Source organism: Olea europaea, chromosome 15 (genome assembly GCF_002742605.1).
Source record: "Olea europaea var. sylvestris chromosome 15, O_europaea_v1, whole genome shotgun sequence".
NCBI lineage: Eukaryota > Viridiplantae > Streptophyta > Magnoliopsida > Lamiales > Oleaceae > Olea > Olea europaea.
In genome coordinates, this window is record NC_036251.1 from 24,324,529 (window position 1) to 24,339,113 (window position 14,585).

General features: G+C 35.7%; 2 protein-coding genes and 1 non-coding gene across 6 annotated transcripts; 2 read left to right on the forward strand and 1 right to left on the reverse strand.

Annotated features, from left to right (window-relative positions):
* Positions 1–3,187: 3,187 nt before the first annotated feature.
* Positions 3,188–6,596, forward strand: LOC111410565 (protein BASIC PENTACYSTEINE4-like). 4 transcript variants are annotated; one of them, XM_023040978.1, is made up of 3 exons: positions 3,188–3,322; positions 5,305–5,466; positions 5,572–6,596. In XM_023040978.1, the coding sequence occupies exons 2-3, from the start codon at positions 5,404–5,406 to the stop codon at positions 6,397–6,399; spliced, it is 891 nt and encodes a 296-aa protein (XP_022896746.1). In that variant the 5' UTR covers positions 3,188–3,322; positions 5,305–5,403; the 3' UTR covers positions 6,400–6,596. The 4 variants fall into 4 exon arrangements, with proteins under 4 accessions (XP_022896746.1, XP_022896744.1, XP_022896743.1 ...); XM_023040976.1 differs by having other exon boundaries at positions 3,196–3,457; XM_023040975.1 differs by having other exon boundaries at positions 3,202–3,478.
* Positions 6,597–6,826: 230 nt separating this feature from the next.
* On the forward strand, positions 6,827–6,910 carry TRNAL-CAA. The gene has a single exon. It is a non-coding gene; the product is annotated as a tRNA-Leu (tRNA).
* Positions 6,911–7,767: 857 nt separating this feature from the next.
* Positions 7,768–9,895, reverse strand: LOC111410564 (amidophosphoribosyltransferase, chloroplastic-like). The gene has a single exon (XM_023040973.1). It carries the CDS (start codon positions 9,822–9,824, stop codon positions 8,097–8,099), a length of 1,728 nt encoding a protein of 575 aa, XP_022896741.1. The 5' UTR covers positions 9,825–9,895; the 3' UTR covers positions 7,768–8,096.
* Positions 9,896–14,585: the final 4,690 nt, after the last annotated feature.

Sequence of the window (14,585 nt, forward strand, 5' to 3'; positions counted from 1 at the left end):
GAAATTAACCCTAGATCTCAATTCTAATATCTCCGTTCAAAATTGAAAATCAAGAATTTAATAAAGATTCGATTCTTTTATGGAGTAAGCTTCACAGATTTATATTTTCTCTTGAAACCTATAAGTTCTATGTTGTATCACTCTTATGATCACGCCTAAATTTCCATTCTCTCGAGCGTCGAAATTGGTTAGCATCAAATCATCCAATTGTTGATCAGGCAATTGAAAGCATTAAAATCATGATACAATTAAATATATGCTGGAAAGTCAAATAAATAATTATAAAATCATCAAACCATAATCTTGATTCGGCTACATCAAACCCCTAGACAAATTGTTTAATTCATGGTATAATAAATGAAAATCATACAAATTATAATAAACAACATAAGGAAAATGATAGAAAAACTAGTCTTTTGGGTAGATTTTCAATCCTCTTCCTTGATGTTGTTTCTCCTTCCTTTTGATGCCTTCAATTTTTTTTTTGCCTCCTTCAAATTGTGTGGATGAATTCTTCAATCTTACCCCCTTCCATCCTCGTGTTTGGTCTCTTCCATTCCTCCTGAAAATAGGGTTTTTGAATGGTATTTATAGCATCTTAGGGGTCTTGGACGAAATAGGGTTGAATTGGGCCAATAAAAGAGTCCAAAAATATAAAAACGCGTTCTCCCACATATCCGACGCCTCGGCGCCAAATATGGGCGTTGCGGCACTCAGTTCGGTCGAAATGGTAGACTGCACATCTTTCAGTATTTTTAGCATAATTTTTGCATCCGATGTCCAATTGAGGTGATTCAAGATGGATTGGAAAGTTAACTCTAAGGGCTACAACTTTGCTTCAGGCATCATTCATCAAATTGATCGTTTGCTATGATAAAAATGGGTCTCAATATGAGACTGAAACTACGAGGCATAACTTTTCGGTTGGAAATTGATTTGTGATCATATTTTGACTAAATTTGATCCCTTTGACATCTTTTTTCATCCAATTGACTCCTAGCACTCTCGGATCTTCATTGCGAGGTTCAACACAATTTTTCAATTTTTGCACTTTAATCCCCGAATTTTGGATCTCTTACAATTTAACTATTTTCTCCAATTTCGTCAACTTTTACGTATTTCTTTCAATTTCATCAACCTACATCATAACATCTAAACACACATTAAAAATCTCTAAAACACTCTCAAGAGTAGCAACATAACAAATTAGTTGGCATAAATATCACGAGTGTAGAGCACTCATCAGTTATAAAAATAATTATGTTTGCCCACGTGTTTTCATAAAGAAAACATCTATTAGATTTACAATTGTAGCAGTTTATGTTGACAATTTAAATTTAATTGGAACTATTGAAGAGCTCAACAAAATTGCGAATTATTTGAAAAATGAATTTCAGATGAAAGATTAGGAAAAACCAAATTTTATCTTGGATTACAGATTGAAGATTTTTCAAAAGAATTATTTCTTCATCAATTCACTATATAGAAAAAGTTTTAAAATGTTTTTATATGGATAATGCACATCCATTGGCATTATCTATGGTTGTTTGATCACTTGATGTGAAAAATGATTCATTTTGTCTACTTGAAGATGGAGAAAAATTCTTGGTCTTGAAGTATCATATCTTAGTGTAATTGGAGCATTAACTTATTTTACAAATTGTACTCAACTTGTTATAGATTTTTCTGTAAATTCCCTTGTAAGATATAGCTCTATACCGACTCTTAGATATTGGAATGGTGTTAAACATTTTTTTCGTTTCCTTAAGGGCATTATTGATTTGAGAGTATTTTATTCTCAAAAGTAAGGATTTGCTTTAGTGGGAAATGCAGATGCATGTTATTTATCTGATCTACATAAAGTTAAATCACAAGTAGGATATGTATTTACACATGGAGAAACAATTATATGGTGAAGATCTGTAAAGCAATCCTAAACAGCAACATACTCAAATCATTCTGAAATTATTGCAATCCATGTAGCAAGCTGATAATGTATTTTATTGAGAAACATGACCCATCATATCCAAACATCATGTGGATTAACTTCAACAAAAGATAGTCCAACAATTTTGTATGAAAACAATGGAGTTTGTATTGTACAACTCAGAGGAGACTATATTATATATGACAAGACAACGCATATTTTCCAAAATTCTTTCATACACATGAGTTTTATAAAAATGGCGATATGATATCCAACAAATTTGCTTAAGTGACAATGTTGTCGATTTATTCAGAAAAACATTGCCAACATCTACATTCAAGAAATTGGCTCAAAAGATTTGAATGTGTTGACTCAAAGATTTTGAGTGATTTTCATCAAGGAGAGTAGCTGTACTCTTTTTCCTTAATCTAAATTTTGTCCCATTGAATTTTCCTAACAAGGTTTTAATGAGACAATATTTTCTTGATACTCCAAAATATTAACAATTAATTGTACTCTTTTTTCTTTGTTTATTTTTTCACTGAATTTTTATCAAACAAGATTTTTAACGAGGCAGTTATTGTACAAATAAACATCAAAGGAAGAGTGTTATAAAATAATGAGATAATTATTGATGATTATTTAGTATTATCATAATATGTAGATTAGTCTTATCTGGTTTAGAAAACATATTTTATTTCAATTGTAACTTTTATTTTGGACCACTTTTTATTTCTTCTCCTATTTTCTTTCTTTCTTTTAGTTTTATAATAGAAAATGAATTTTGGGTGATTTTCAAGCTACTCAAAATCGGTGCTAAAAAGAATTAGCAAACACCGATTTTTTCAACCATTCATAAATGGTGTCATCCGGAATCAATCAAAATTGGGTGAATTTTTTTTTTTTTTCCCGAGCAGGCCCGTAGGTTGGTTGAGGGGTACGATACATAATGCTCCTATACATATTATATAAAAGTTGGCGAGTCATCGAAAAATTTAAGGTGAGTTTACCTATAAAATTGATAATATTAAATAAAATTTGATAAATAATAATATGCTCTATAATATATTTTACAGTTTAATCATTGAAAATTTCTAATATTTTCTGGTAAAAAAATTAAAAAAAATACTAACTTACTGTGGAAAAAAAAAAAGAAAAGAAAAGAAAAGAAAGGGAAAAAAAAACAAAAATAAAAAATTATCACCGCTTCAATTTTTGAGCCGGCTTTCTATTAGGGCTCACTTTGCTTTAACAGTTATCGAAAAGGCCCACTTGACGTGTGAATTGGAAAGATAAAAATAATTACTAGTTTATTTATCGCCGAGTTGAAGGGGTTTCTAAGGGGCGAACGGCGATGCTTTTCGATCGGAAAATCCAGTCACCGCTGGTTTTTCAGTAACTTCATTCTCATCTCCACTATCTGCTTCCACCCTTCAGCTTAATCATTATGCGTGTATGTTAGTGCGTACTTGTTTGTGTGTGAAGTTCTATCCGCTCTCATCGAATCGACCACTGTTCTCTTTCGCCGGCGTGAGCATGTTAAGAGTGCATGTATCTGAGTTTCACTGATTTATCGGCTTACTAATTTAATTTGTTTGTTTTCCAAGTTGATTTGTATATTTGTTGTTAGATTGTATTTGATTGACAACTTTCTATTTTTTAGTTCGTCTATTGTTATAGTTTGCGAAGGGTACCTTGATTGAAGTGACTCTAGGTTTATAATATCCATAGGATTGCTTGGAAATGTTTGATGTTATTTTTTTGTGGAAATTTTTATACTAGGGAGAGTGCGTTTTGTTTGGGTTTGGGGGCGGTGCTATATCATTCTCAAAACCCAAAGTTTAGGTACTACAGAAAGACGAATAAAAATAGGAAGAAGAACAGAAAGATGCACATCATCCATGTTTTATGTTGCTTGAAGAGAAGAACAGTATTAAAAATGGTACTCTCAGTTCCAATAGATGGAACTCAGCTATGCATTTTTATTTATCTTTTGATATCGACTGGATCAGGATTTACTAATAATTTCTGTTTTTTTATGGCAGCCAAAAGAGAGGAAAAAAGTTTATCCACTCTAGTTTGAGATTCACATTCATTGATATTGAAAACTTGCATTCTAAAAAAACTATAAGGAAGTTACTCCTGGTTTATGATTACGTCTATTCATTTTGAGAGGTTACATCTAAGATGTGAACATCTAGAGTAAAACCTTCAAGTGTAAACATAATCGTTGAATTTGAAAAATCTAATTTCTTATGATACAACATAGAGAGCAGAGCACTAAGATCACTTCCATATTCCAACATTGTACTCCATCGTATTGATTTATTCAGTTTCTTATCTTCAGTCAGGTTTAAAACTCCATCACAACTAATGCAACCAATCATCATTATTACATAGTTAAATATGAGGGTTTAAATTTTGTTATCAGAGCAGTAAAAAGACCATTGGTATAACCACATATACAGGCCCTCTTTTCCTCATGGGATGATATTCAAAATGGTGGGCATAAAATATCAGTTCTTTTTGTTCACTTTCAAGACTTTGATATCTTTAGGCTACTTTCTTTCTCAACTTTGTCGGTCACCCCTCATGGAAGTTATTTTACTTTAAAAATTCTTAGGACATGGACTAATATCTCTAATATTAAGCTGGTAATGGGACTAATATTTTTGTCCACCATTCGGTTCAGGAGTCTACTTTTTGACAATCAACTAAGGTGTTTTTGGGGGTTTTCTTCCAGCATCTTGTAGAGTTAAAAATTTTGTGCTTTCTTATACTTGTATGCATGTCTTGATATGCTGGTGTTGAGGGAGTGGGATGCTAACCAAGATGGTTTCTCCTAGACGAGAAATAATGTGAGGCCTGCAAGGCAACCTGAAACACCAAATTCACTCATTTGCTAAATTGATTATCCTTCTCCTGTCACTCAATTTCTTGGTCCTCTATTATCTTTTGGGGGTAATCTCAGTGACATCATAACATGCGGATGTATTAGATGCTTTAATAGGATGCATTCCTTATATTTGTCTGCAAGAAGATAATTAAAGTGATTGGACAGTAGACTGCTCTCATAAACTTCGAACTGGCATACATTGGCTATCTCATCTTTTTAATGCATGTCCCATTGTTGGAAAACAGCTTATGCGGCTCTCTCATTATACAGTGCTGAATGTTTTACTATTTTTTCATCTCTATTAATTGAAATACCAGAGTTTCATTTCTGCTGTTTATTAGCTGTTTAAAAAGTGCTGCTTCTGAAAACTTGCATTTTGTGATTTGTCTTTTCATGTTAACATACAAGTCTATTGAAGTAGCTGTTTGACATAAAAAATAAATCCCAATTTTCCACATTCTTCACTTTTTCTTAATTGCAGGAGAGTTCTTTGATTGAAAACTAGGTAAATAAGATTAAACAGGTTGGTTGAGCAGCAACTTAGATTTAATTCTCCGTTCTGCTAGCTATTATACATGACATGGATGACGGGGGAAATCGAGAGAACAGAAGACAGAGGATGGATTATTACAAAGTACCTCCGGTAATAATTAGTATATGAATCTTCTAATCTCCAGTTTAATCTTTCTCCATGATCATCTTTTGAGTTGATTCCTCACAAGTTCTTTCCTTTAAACTACTGTTGCAGTGGAACATGATATCCCCATTCCAGGCAAAAGAACTAAATGCTTTAAATATCAACCCCAGGGTCACCATGCTCTGTAATGAAAGGGATGCTGCCATCGAGGAGCGTGATAGAGCCCTGGCTGAAAAGAAGACGGCCTTAAATGAACGAGATGCTGCAATTCAGCAGCGAGATGCTGTAATTGCTGAGCGAGACAATGCCGTAAGAGAACGTGACAATGCCATTGCTGCCCTCCAATTTCAGGATGCTTTATTGAATGGTGGCGCACGTGGATTGAAGCGCAATGTCCAATCTGCCCATAGTTTGAGGGATGTGACTGAGGCCTTTCCCATATCTACCGTTCCATCCGAGGCTGCAAATTCATGCCAAGTGAAACCAACAAAAGCAATCAAGGGGACTCCATCGAAGGCAACAAAATCACCACGGAAGGCGAAGAGAGTAAGCAAGGACTTGAATAGACATGTCACTACTGATGGATCGAAGGCTGAGTGGGATGCACAGGATTTTGGTATTATGAACCAGTTAATACAATTTGATGAATCTAGCATGCCAGTGCCTGTTTGTTCATGCACCGGAGTATCTCGACACTGTTACAAGTGGGGTAATGGTGGCTGGCAGTCATCTTGTTGCACCAACTCTCTCTCAGTATACCCACTACCACAGATGCCAAACAAGCGGCACGCTAGGATGGGTGGCCGGAAAATGAGTGCAGGTGTTTTTAGCAGATTGCTTACCAGACTGGCGGCAGAAGGGCACGACTTGTCAGTTCCACTAGATTTGAAGGACTACTGGGCTAAACATGGAACAAATCGTTACATTACCATTAAATAACTTTAAAACAAAGTCCTTGAATATGGTAATGCTTTTCCCTTTGAGTGCATTTGGCACCTGAGTTTTCCAGTTTCTGTAAGTACAATTTTAGAAGGAAGGAAGGAAGTTGGACCCCAAATTGTTAGTTCCTAGAGACTTTGATTTTGTTTACTGTTCATATTTCCTATTTAGTGCTCATCGCAATCAGATTAAGAATCGACGTGGTTGGTTGTCTTTCAGCGTGACGTGATCCCACCCTCAAACCAAGCAGGGCAATCGATAAAGATGGTGGGGATTTTGTGGGACTTGTCCAATGTTGTAAGTTGCAATGTTCCTCGTTAAAGTTGTGAAAAGGAAGGCGAAATCGGTGACAGCGAAAGATTTCAAAGTTGACTTTTATGCTTAAGATTAAGATAATTAAAGAAACAAAAAGATTCCTCGCTGTCATGTCAGGATGGCCGAGTGGTCTAAGGCGCCAGACTCAAGTTCTGGTCTTCGTAAGAGGGCGTGGGTTCAAATCCCACTTCTGACATTTTTCCTCATTTTTGACAAATACTTTTTCATACTCATTTTGAAGCTTTTCAGTTGCTAACTCGAATGGACCCAATAGCCCCAAAAATTTCCACCAAAAGCAACGCATTACGGACTACGTTTGTGAATTAGCTTATTTTGGTTGTGAGCACAAGTTACTTTTAAACGCCCGTGTTTGGTTCACGTTTATAAACAATTTTAAAAAGTTACTTTTTATTTATATTTAAAAGAATCTTAAAGTACATCCCAATTATTTTAATATTATTTTAAAAGTTTAACCAATTTAAAAATTATTTAATAATACATACAAATTATAATACCAAATGTAGTTTTAAGAGTTTTAACAAAATAAATATATTTTCGAGCAATAAACAAAAATATATTATAAAAGTGATGCTAGACGAACATGGCTATGTCCGTCCAGTGTTTCCCATGTCTGTTAAAACTGTAAGAAGGCTAACAATCTTAAAAATTCTAGGAAGACGACTTTTCTAAAGCTTATTGAACTCTAGAAAAGATTTCTCAACAGCTTCTTGTCCCGTTTCGAAGACCTAGCACGATAACCATTGACTCAAGAGAGTCCACTACCCACTACGACGGCCATGCCATAAATGCCGCAAGAGTGAGAAAGAAAATGAGAGCTAGATGTTGATACATCGGGTTTGTTTAGTAGTGCTTTTAACTGATTATAAGTGGTAGATTCTATGTTGAAGCGTATAAAAATAAAAAGGAATCCACCGGAAAATAGTCTGGCAGCTCATGCTCTGTCTCGAGCTCAGCAGAGAAGATGGCTAAATGCTTTTCTAAGGTTGCCAAGGCCAACTATGACCCGTATTTTCAGTATGATAAATGACAGTATTCAAGAGATAGTCGATAATTGCATGGACCCTCAAATTTCAATTTCTGTTCTTCATGAGAAAAGAAAACTTTGACAGATTCTGAATTTGAGCCCCTTGTATATCATGCAATACAAAGTTTCAAGAACAATAGGCTACAAATAGTTCCATTCCATCAGTAACCATTCAAATCTTAAATACAGTTGTAACTGTATTAATAACAACCAAAATTGTTGTATGAGGTTTTGACACCCATACGTCAAAGTTTCTCCAGAAAATAGTAAGGAACAACGTGTAAAATCATCTTAAAGAGGCCTAAAGCCAGATAAGTAGGCATTAGTATGTTTCAAACTAAGCAGATAAATTGATTTCTTGCACCTCCTCTTGATTTCTAATCCCTTGAACCCAGCCTCCATCAATGGCTTCCATATTTCCACTCAATCCATCATCAAGAAAATCGCCAACCCTTTTCACCTTGCCCCTCGGTTCGACAGGGTACTTCCCAGAAAAGCAAGCATAACAGAAGTTCGGCGAATCGTTGCCCATTAACTTCTTTAAGCTATTGATTGACAAAAAAGCAAGTGAATCCGAGCCAATGAACTCTCTAATCTCCTCTACACTCATCCTATTCGATATTAACTCCTCTGAGCTAGGTGTGTCTACTCCATAATAACAAGATCCTATGATCGGAGGGCTTGCGATCCTCATGTGGACCTCTTTAGCCCCGGCCTCTTTTATTAACCGGACAATCTTTGAAGAAGTGGTTCCTCTCACAATCGAATCATCCACCACCACAACCCTCTTCCCTTCCAATACCGCCCTCACAGGTGAAAGTTTAAGCTTCACTCCAAAATCCCGAATCTTTTGTGAAGGCTCGATAAATGTTCTACCAACATAATGTGACCTTATCAATCCTTGTTGAAATGCCACCCCGACTTTTGCAGCATAACCAAGTGCAGCAACAACCCCTGAGTCCGGTACTGCAATCACCACATCACAATCCACCGGAGACTCAGTCGCCAATATTTCACCAAATGCACGCCTTGATTCATACACAGACCTCCCAAATACCACAGAATTCGGCAAAGAAAAGTAAATATGCTCGAAAATACACGATTTAGGCTCGGGATGAGACATCAAACAAAGGGAACTAACCCCTTCTTTATCCACCATAAGAACTTCACCAGGATAAACCTCTCTCTCATATGTAGCTTCAATTAAGTCCAAAGCACAAGTCTCAGAAGCAAAAACCACTGCACCATTACTCCTCCTACCCATAACCAAAGGCCTAAAGCCAAAAGGGTCCCTAATTGCAACTAGTTTATCCTCAGTCAAAAACACCATAGAATAAGCTCCCTCAAGCTTATTACAGGCCTCTACAATCCTCAAAAAGAAGGGTCTCGCCTTCGATATCGCAATCAAATGAAGAACTACCTCAGTATCAGAACTAGTATTGAAAATCGACCCACTTTCTTCAAGCTCCGCCCTTAAATCCTGGTAATTCACCAAATTCCCATTGTGGGCAACTCCAACAGACCCGAATTTATAACCCGCAACAAAAGGTTGCACATTCTTGAGCATCGAGGATCCAGCAGTAGAGTACCTAACATGGCCTATTGCCATATCACCAGGCAATTGATCCAATTTCGCTTCATTAAACACATCAGACACAAGCCCTACACCAGTAACGGACTGAAGCACGTTATCGTGCACCGAAACAATTCCTGCTCCCTCCTGGCCGCGGTGTTGGAGTGCATGAAGGGCTAAATAGCAAAGGCGTGAGGCCTCAGGATCGCCGTAGATTCCCACCACTCCGCACTCTTCACGTGGCTTGTCGTCATCATCATCCTCCAAATTGTTTTCTGGGTTTTTTGATTCTTTGTACGAGGAGATAAACTCAGATATGGGGTTTTTAGAAAGGGTGATATGGAGCGGTTTGTAGGATTCTGGGAGGATTTTAGGCTCGAAACAATTTAAGGGTCTGGTTAGGTGCCGAGAGGAAGATAAAAAGGAGCGGTTGACTACAGTGGATTTCACGGCGGCGGAACTGATAGCAGCAGCGGTTGTGGCGGCGGCCATCGGATGTATAGACAACGAATTAAGGAGTGAGTTGGATTGAATGGACTATGAATAGCCAAACCAGCTGGACTAGGTTTTGAGGCTTTTATACGAGAAACTAAGTACTTGTAATAATCGCCTATGGCGGTTGCTGTGAAATTGGCAATCTCACCTCAAAATCTGATTGGTCCGTACTTATTCTAGGGACAAAACCTGGTGAATATAGCTTCTTGGAAATTTTGGTTAAATCCGACTCAGGAATCTACTTATTAGCAGTTAGTAACCTCTATTATTTTATGATTAATTGCACTTTTTGGCAAATCTTTGACCGACTATCTTCATTTCAGTATTTGAAAAATGAATTAGTGGTGGACCAAAAAATCGAAAAATCAACCAAATTAAATGGAGTCGGGTCGATTTGAATAAAAAAATCGATTATATATATAAGCAAGCAATTTTTTAATTCAAAATAGGTAAATAATTTTTTTTTTTTTTTAAATCGAACCAATGTTCAAATCTATTGACCAAACCAAATTGGTTTGGTTTGGTTTCAACTATGAATGTCAACGAATCGAGTTGGAGCGAGCAGAAACTCAAGGCTCGAGCTCAGTTCGAGTAAATTGAAACGAACCTTTTTCGAGCTTGAGCCGAGCAAAAGCTAGACAAAAAAAAGGCTCGACCGAGTTTTTGGCTTGAGTTTTAGTGAGTCGAGTCGGCAGGCTCGATTCTCTCTCTCCCTCCCTTTTTATTAGTATTATTGGCACTGCTGCCTTATTTTTTTTCTTTTCCTTCTTCTTTTTTTTTTTTTTTTTTTTTTTTTTTTTTTTTTTTTTTTTTTTTTTTAAATTTTGTAAGGCTCGAGCTCGAGCTGGCGAGCCACATGGGTCGGCTCGAGCTAAGCCCAGAACCTCAAAATGGGGTTTGGCCCAAGCCCCCTCAAACCTTTTTCGGATCGAGCCACGGTTGTCCTAGTCGACGAACCCAATTGATATCCCTAGTTTCAACAATTGGATTGGATCAGTTTGAGTTGAAATTTATCCAAACCAATCAAGTTGATTTTAATTTGAGTTGGACTCAAGACCAATCCAATCCGAACCATGTCCAGGCCTAATTTGAATTACTGGATTTTAAAAATTGATTGTGATCAAAACTATGATCATTTCAAGAAAAATGGAGATAAAATTAACCATTCATTGACTCTTGTTTATAATCATCATATCATTTTTTGTTAGTATTTGTTAAGAGTTCAATTTTGACCCGATTTTTATTGGGAGTTGATAGTATATCTTGAAGAGGTCAAAGACAAACAAGAAGTCTTATTCGCGTGAAGATCACTTGCTATCCACTCCAGGGGCGCTCTAGCGTCTTTTTCAGCAACTTGATCGCTCATTGATCGTGCCATGGGTGCTCAAGCAATCGTTCTATCGCTTGTTGAATGCAAAGCCACCGCTTGAGTGGTGGTATTATCCAGGTGAAGTCTATTCGCGATTTTGACAATCTTTACACTCATATTCTACCTTAAACACTCCATTATTTGTTAGGCCTATCATATTAGGACTCTACCTAATGTTAGACTCTTTAGTGTATTATATATTTGAGGAGTAAATATCTTGGGAAAATCATCATACGCACTTTATAATCCTTCATATTTGTTCTATTGAATTTCACCTCCTCTGTCCGTGGTTTTTTTCCAAATTGTGTTTCCAAGTAAATCTTGGGTTCTTGTTCTTATTTTTCATATTGTCAACTCTCATTTTTTTCGTAAAAAATGGTATAGGATTAATGTTTGATTTTCCGTTATAGCAACTTTCAAATTTGATGTTTTACTTGCAAATAGCAACACTAGATTTTCGTTATAGTAGGTAAAGATGAGGGATTTCCTAGCGTAGATGAACTTGGATGATGTCTTGTTATGGTTTGAAACAATGCCTTCAACTTAGACACAGGAGGAGAAGCAACACAAGGATTGAAAAATTCATATATCAAATTCATCTTTATTTATCAAATCAAATTATTCAGGATGTTCTAAAGGAGAAAATCATCGCTGCATAATGGTTAAAATTGGGAAAGTTATGCATGATGAAAGTTTAACTAACACATTGCATATGAAACAACAATAGTATTCTCATTGCATGAAAAAAGACACGCATATAGAAGATCACCTAATTGTTTTTAAGGAAAATAATTATTGATCATCTGGAGACCTTGGAGGTCAAGTATGATCAACATGATTTAGTGTTGATTTTGTTGTATTTGCTGCCTTTTTCATATATATCTCTTAGAGACACTATTTTGCACAGTTATGATACTCTCACCATAGATAAAGTATATGATGTTCTATTTTTAAAAGAAAAGATGAGACAATTTGTGTTTGGATCTAAGGCTCACGAAGAGGGCCTTGTTGTTCATGGTGGTTATGTGAGGGACAAATTGAAGTCTAATTATAGCGATAAAATCCGTATTATTGCAAGAAAATGGGCTCATCATATTTGACTGATATAAGTTGCAGAATAAGAATAAACTAATTGTTGCAAATCAAAAAAGAAAATAACCATAAGATTCAGGTGAAGCCAGCATTGTAGAAGATTGCCATGGTAATGGAGAACTTTTAGCCATTTCTGACAACAACTCCAAACTTTGTGATGATTGAATTCTTGATTCAACTTGCACATTTCATATGTGTCCTAATCGAGGTTGGTTTTCAACATATGAAACCATATCCAAAGGTGCTGTGATAATGTGAAATAATGCTCCTTATCTGATAGCTATTATTGAAAGGGTTAGAATTAAGATTTTTAATGGGTCTGTTAGTATACTTAGTGATATGAGACATTTCCGAATTTGAAGAGAAATATTATATTTTTTTAGTAATCTTGATTCAAAAGGGTACAAGTCACTAGTAAAGGTGGAGTCATGAAGGTTAGTCAAATTACCCGTGTTGTAATGAAGGGACAGAGGAAGGTTTGCCCAGTTAAATATCTTGTAGGATTTTACAGTATCTATTGATACAAATCAGTAGAAGTTAAACACACATGTGGAGTTTGATTTAGGTTCAAGGTCTATACTAGAGTCTACATGTTAGTTTGGTTTAAAAGTTAAGGGTAGTACCACTTTGTCATCATCACTAGCCGTATCGCAGTGTTTTTATTGCTAAAGACAAACCCAGAAAAAATTAGACCTCCACAGAGGTATGGTGAAGCTGATTTGGTTGCTTATGCCTCGATGTGACTGAAGGTATTGAGTCTAATAAAAAAAAACTTTGTACTTATTCAAAGCGAGTTTATCATGATATTGTTATAAACAAAGTCGGTACAGAAGATAATCTTATTGATATAATGCCCAAGTCACTCTCTATATCCAAGTTTGATCATTGCTTGGATTTGACTGATATTTGTTATTGAGTTTGTCCTTAGAAACTTTTGGGGTAGAAGTGGAGAACTTTGTTGGGAATTTTTATTTTTTTTTGGTTGAAGAGTCATTATTTTATTCCTTGCAATGAAATTCGTCTCAAGATGGAATTTTTTTATTCATTGCAATGAAATTCATGTCGAGGTGGAGATTTGTTAGAGGTTGGTTATGACCCAAATTCTATAGGAAGTTCAATTGAGAGTTGGTAGTATGCCTTGACGAAGTATTGAAGTCAATGAGTCTTATTCACGTGAAAATCGCTCACCATTCGCGTTATGGGTGCTCAAGCGTCTTTTTCCGCAACTTGATCGCTCGTCGGCTGCATCACGAGTGCTCGAGCAATCGTGCTATCTCTCTAAATGCAAATTCACTGCTTGAGCATTGGTGTTATTCGGGTAAAATTTATTTGCGATTTTGACAGGGTTTACACTTCTCCTCTACATGGAACACTCCATTATTTGTCATGCTTATTATATTAGGATTCCACTTTATGTTAGACTCTTTTTTGTACTGTATATATGAGTGACCTTCTTGGAAAAATCATCATACACACTTTGTAATCCTCCATATTTGTTATGATGAATTTTCCTCTTTTGCCTTGTGTTTTTTTTTTTTTCAAGTTGAGTTTTCACGTAAATCTTATGTTTTTGTTCTTATTTTTCATATAGTCAATTCACGTTTTTTCGCGACAAATTGGTATCAGAGCAAGACTTGATATTCTGTTTACGGCAAAATATGAAATTTGATATTTTGCTTTTAGATCACAATGCTAGATTTTCCTTATGGTAAGTAAAGATGAGGGTTGTCCTTATGCAGATGGACTTGGATGATGCCTCGTTAGAGTTTGAAAAGATGCTATTAACTTGAACGCGTGAGAAGAAATAACGTAAGAATCGAAAGACCATATCTCAAATTCATCTTCATTTATCAAATCAAATTCTTCGGTACATTCTAAAGGAGAAAATTCTATTGCATTATGGTTAAAATTGAAGCAGTTATACGATGAAAAGTATAAACAACAAATTGCATTTGAAACATCGATTATATTCTCTTCGCATGATATAATGCACGTCTATAGAAAATCTACTAACAGTTTTTAAAAAAATTATTGTTGATCTGGAGACCCTAGAGATCAAGTATGATGAATAAAGTTCAGAGTTGATTTTGTTGTGTTGTTGCCTTTCTTCATATATGTTTTTTAGAGATATTATTTTGTACAATCGTAATACTCTCACCATATATGAAGTATATGATGTTTTACTTTCAAAGAAGAAGATGAAGGAACTTGTGTTTGGATCTAAGGCTCATGAAAAGGGCCTTGTTGGTCGTGATGGTTATGTGAGGGGTAGATCAAAGTCTAATTACAGAGATAAG